At 36.8% G+C, this 3454-nt stretch overlaps 1 protein-coding gene across 6 annotated transcripts in view; it reads left to right on the top strand.

Moving 5' to 3' along the window:
* Positions 1–3454, top strand: part of TBC1D32 (TBC1 domain family member 32) — a 111608-nt gene that overhangs the window by 7805 nt on the left and 100349 nt on the right. For 5 of the 6 annotated variants that reach the window (XM_023754185.1, XM_023754183.1, XM_006089220.3 and 2 more), the window contains exons 3-4: positions 1407–1584; positions 2249–2317. In XM_023754185.1, coding sequence (XP_023609953.1) covers positions 1407–1584; positions 2249–2317 — 247 coding nt within the window. The remainder of the gene's footprint in view (positions 1–1406; positions 1585–2248; positions 2318–3454) is intronic. The other variant, XM_023754184.1, reaches the window with a different exon arrangement.

Genomic DNA, 3454 nt, shown 5'->3' with positions numbered 1-3454 from the left:
CTCTTCTGCCCTTCCCTCTGAGATTCATCAGTCTATTCCAGGGGTGGGCAAACTTTTTGACTCGAGGGCCACAATGGGTTCTTAAACTGGACCGGAGGGCCGGAACAAAAGCATGGATGGAGTGTTTGTGTGAACTAATATAAATTCAAAGTAAACATCATTACATAAAAGGGTACGGTCTTTTTTTTTTTTAGTTTTATTCATTTCAAACGGGCCGGATCCGGCCCGCGGGCCGTAGTTTGCCCACGGCTGATCTATTCCATGTTTCCAAGTCTGTGCATTGAGTGTCTGCCCCCTGGTGGTCATTGCACATCATAGCTACTGGTCAAACGGTAGAATGGTTGCTTAGGCTTTTATATATATAAATATGTGAAATTTAGAAATTTAAGTGGTTCAGGTCAAATATTCCTCATTTGTAAAATAAAGGGGTGGACTAGATTATTTTATGGTCCCATTTAGCCCTAAAATTTTATTTCTAGTGTATTGCAGATCACAGTCTAATATAAATATGGATGCTTGAGATTTTGCACTTAATAAATGGGGAAATTTATTATAAGTTCTTTTTGAGAGTTTTAGATCCACAGTGGTGGATGGGATCTTAGAAGTTATCCAGTTCAAACTCCTACTAATTTCAGGAATCCCTTTTTCTTTCTTTTTCTTTTTCTTTTTTTTTTTTATAATATATTTTATTGATTTCAGAGAGAGGAAGGGAGAGGGAGGAAGAGATAGGAACATCAATGATGAGAAAAAGTCACTGATCGGTTGCCTCCTGCATGACCCCCACTGGGGATTGAGCCCGCAACCTGGGCATGTGCCCTTGACCAGAATCGAACCCAGGATCCTTCAGTCTGCAGGCCAACACTCTGTCCACTGAGCCAAACCAGCTAGGGCAGGAATCCCTTTTCTAACATCCCTGACAGTGGGTTTTCTAACCTCTTCTGAAAAGAGCCACTGACAGCTTAATTCTTATTTAGGTCTAAATTGTGGTTACAGGTGCTTATAGATAGAAATAATAGGCATGGGATAAGGAAGGAAAGAAAATAGAGGGGGGATAGAGAAAGAGAGAAATAAAACATCGAAGTGTAGAATAGGCTGTGTTTTGGTAGTGTGATATTAACAGATGAGTTGCTAATTACTGGAATTCATCTTGCCTTAGATTTCTGTCCAAGTAACCAGATGAAAAACTTCAAAATACTTGTTTTTGGGTCCCTATTAACTTTTATTACTGTCATGTAAATTCTGTTGTACCAGTAGTTCTTTAAGGAAAACTGACTTAGATTTTTTTCTCTTTAGAATTGTGTTCTTAAAGGGATATTACAGAAAAAATAGTCAGGTAGTTTAATTTAGTTGAATGTTTTCATTTTTGCTAGTAATCTTTTTCTTACTGACACTGCTTTGAATTTAAGATACAAAGAAATGATGCATTCCCTGAAGAACAGCATGATGGTAGTGGTGGAATCTATGATTGACAAGTTTGAAGAAGATGAGATGCGAAGTCGAGAGAGGCAGAGAAAAATCCAAAAGGAGAAAAGCAGGAGTTACTGCACAGACAATTGCTCTGACAGTGACTCCTCATCCAATCAGGTGTGTGGTTTAGTTTTGCATTTATGTCTTGAGATGGTGTTTAATAAACACGAGCTTCAGTGCATGCTTTATTAGCCAGGTTATTTTTCTGCTTTCTAGTTTTAAGATGCAGAAGAAAAAGAAATAATAAAGTAATCTAATAGTAAAGATTTAGTTCATGAAATAACATCTTCTGGCATTACTTGTTCACTGAGTGATTACACTCTGTCTGAGGCATGGAGAAAGGCTAAGGAAAAGTACAGGAAAGAAAAGGACCAAAAGTTCAAGCAGCATCATGGTTATGCCTAGGGCACTATTAGTGCCTTCTTGTTTGTGTTGTTTTATCTTTCAGTATTACTCATCTCACATTTCTGAGTACAAAACATTTTGGCTTTATGTCTTCTGAGTCTTATTATGTTCTACACATTGCAGTTGCTCAGCAAATAATAATAGTTTTCATTTGCACGAAGGTACACTGTTCTGGGACATTCAGCTCCCATTTAAATGCCCTGGGAAACCAAAATTCTCTATTTGCTGCCAAATCAAAATAGATCATCCCTTTCTCTTGTTCTGAATGCCTTTTTTTTTTTTTTTCGTTTTGCTTGGAAGTATATTTAAAAATCATTTATAGAAGTGCTTCTGAAAGTCTACTAAATAAATGACTGTTCTGTCAATTGTGTTACAGAGTTACAAATTTTTTCAAGGAAAATTACAATTGATTTTAGACCAGTTGGATCCAGGGCAACCCAAAGAGGTACGTTTAAAGGATAACTGTCAAGTTCATCTGTATGTGTTTGTATATATGATTAGAATCGGAAGCAGCTGGGCTGTTTCTTTTTGAAGATTGTCTTTATTGTTATGACAATACTAGACAATACTAGACTGATCGGCCTGCTAAACTTCTCAGTCTGGAAATGAAAGGTCAGAGGGAGGGACTTTCTCCTAAGAGAGTAGTCATGGCTTAGAAGAGGGAATTTTTATTTGTAGCTTTAATTTTGAAGAGATGAAGTTATGAGCAGTTTTCCCCCAAACAGTTCCTTCACTGTTGCTTTGTATATGATATTTTAGAAAAAAACTCGTTTAATATTCTCTCTACTTCTGAAAAATGTGAGCAACTTTGACAAATATTCATTGATTAGAAAAAGGATTTTAAAAGCAATCCTATTGAATTGTATCTGTTTATCTTTTAAAAGTTTGTATAAATTACTGTTTATGAAGTATTATTTCATTTGAAAGTCAGGCTGAACTAGAAAATATGATAGGATTTTGAAGTGCCTAAGACTCTTGTGTATTTCTTGCCATTTGGTCTCCACGAATGAATAGTTACAATTTACTCCCACTGATTTTCTAAAAAGTCACAGAATAATCTTTTTCCTCTCAGCATTTTGCATTCTGATTTATTTTTTAGGTTCTTAGTAAATACTATGTATCAAAAGATATTGAAATGGGATTTGAGTTTTATATGATAATAATCTTATTGTGTTTAGTTTAAGTGATTATTTGAAAATCTATACTTGTTCAGAAACCTTATCTACTTTTGGAAGTAGGACATTCCCTCCCTCCCTCCCTCCTCCCTCCCTCCCTCCCTCCCTCCATTCCTTTTTAATCCTCACCTGAGGAGTGAGGATAATTTTCCCATTGATTTTTAGAGAGTGCAAGGGAGAGAGAGAGAGAGAAAAAAAAATCAATGTGAGAGAGACATACCAATTGGTTGCCTCCTGCTCCTGCCCTGACCGGGCCTGGGGATTGAGCCTGCAACCAAGGTACATGCCCTTGACCAGGAATCAGCCCCAGGGCCCTTTTGTCCCTGGGCTGACACAAACTACTGAGAAAAACTGGCCTGGGGAAATACTTTTTATTTTTTATTTTTATTGATTTTAGAGAGAGAAGA

The sequence above is a fragment of the Myotis lucifugus genome, unplaced genomic scaffold (genome assembly GCF_000147115.1).
Source record: "Myotis lucifugus unplaced genomic scaffold, Myoluc2.0 scaffold_57, whole genome shotgun sequence".
Lineage (NCBI taxonomy): Eukaryota > Metazoa > Chordata > Mammalia > Chiroptera > Vespertilionidae > Myotis > Myotis lucifugus.
This window is presented reverse-complemented; position numbering and strand designations above follow the sequence as displayed.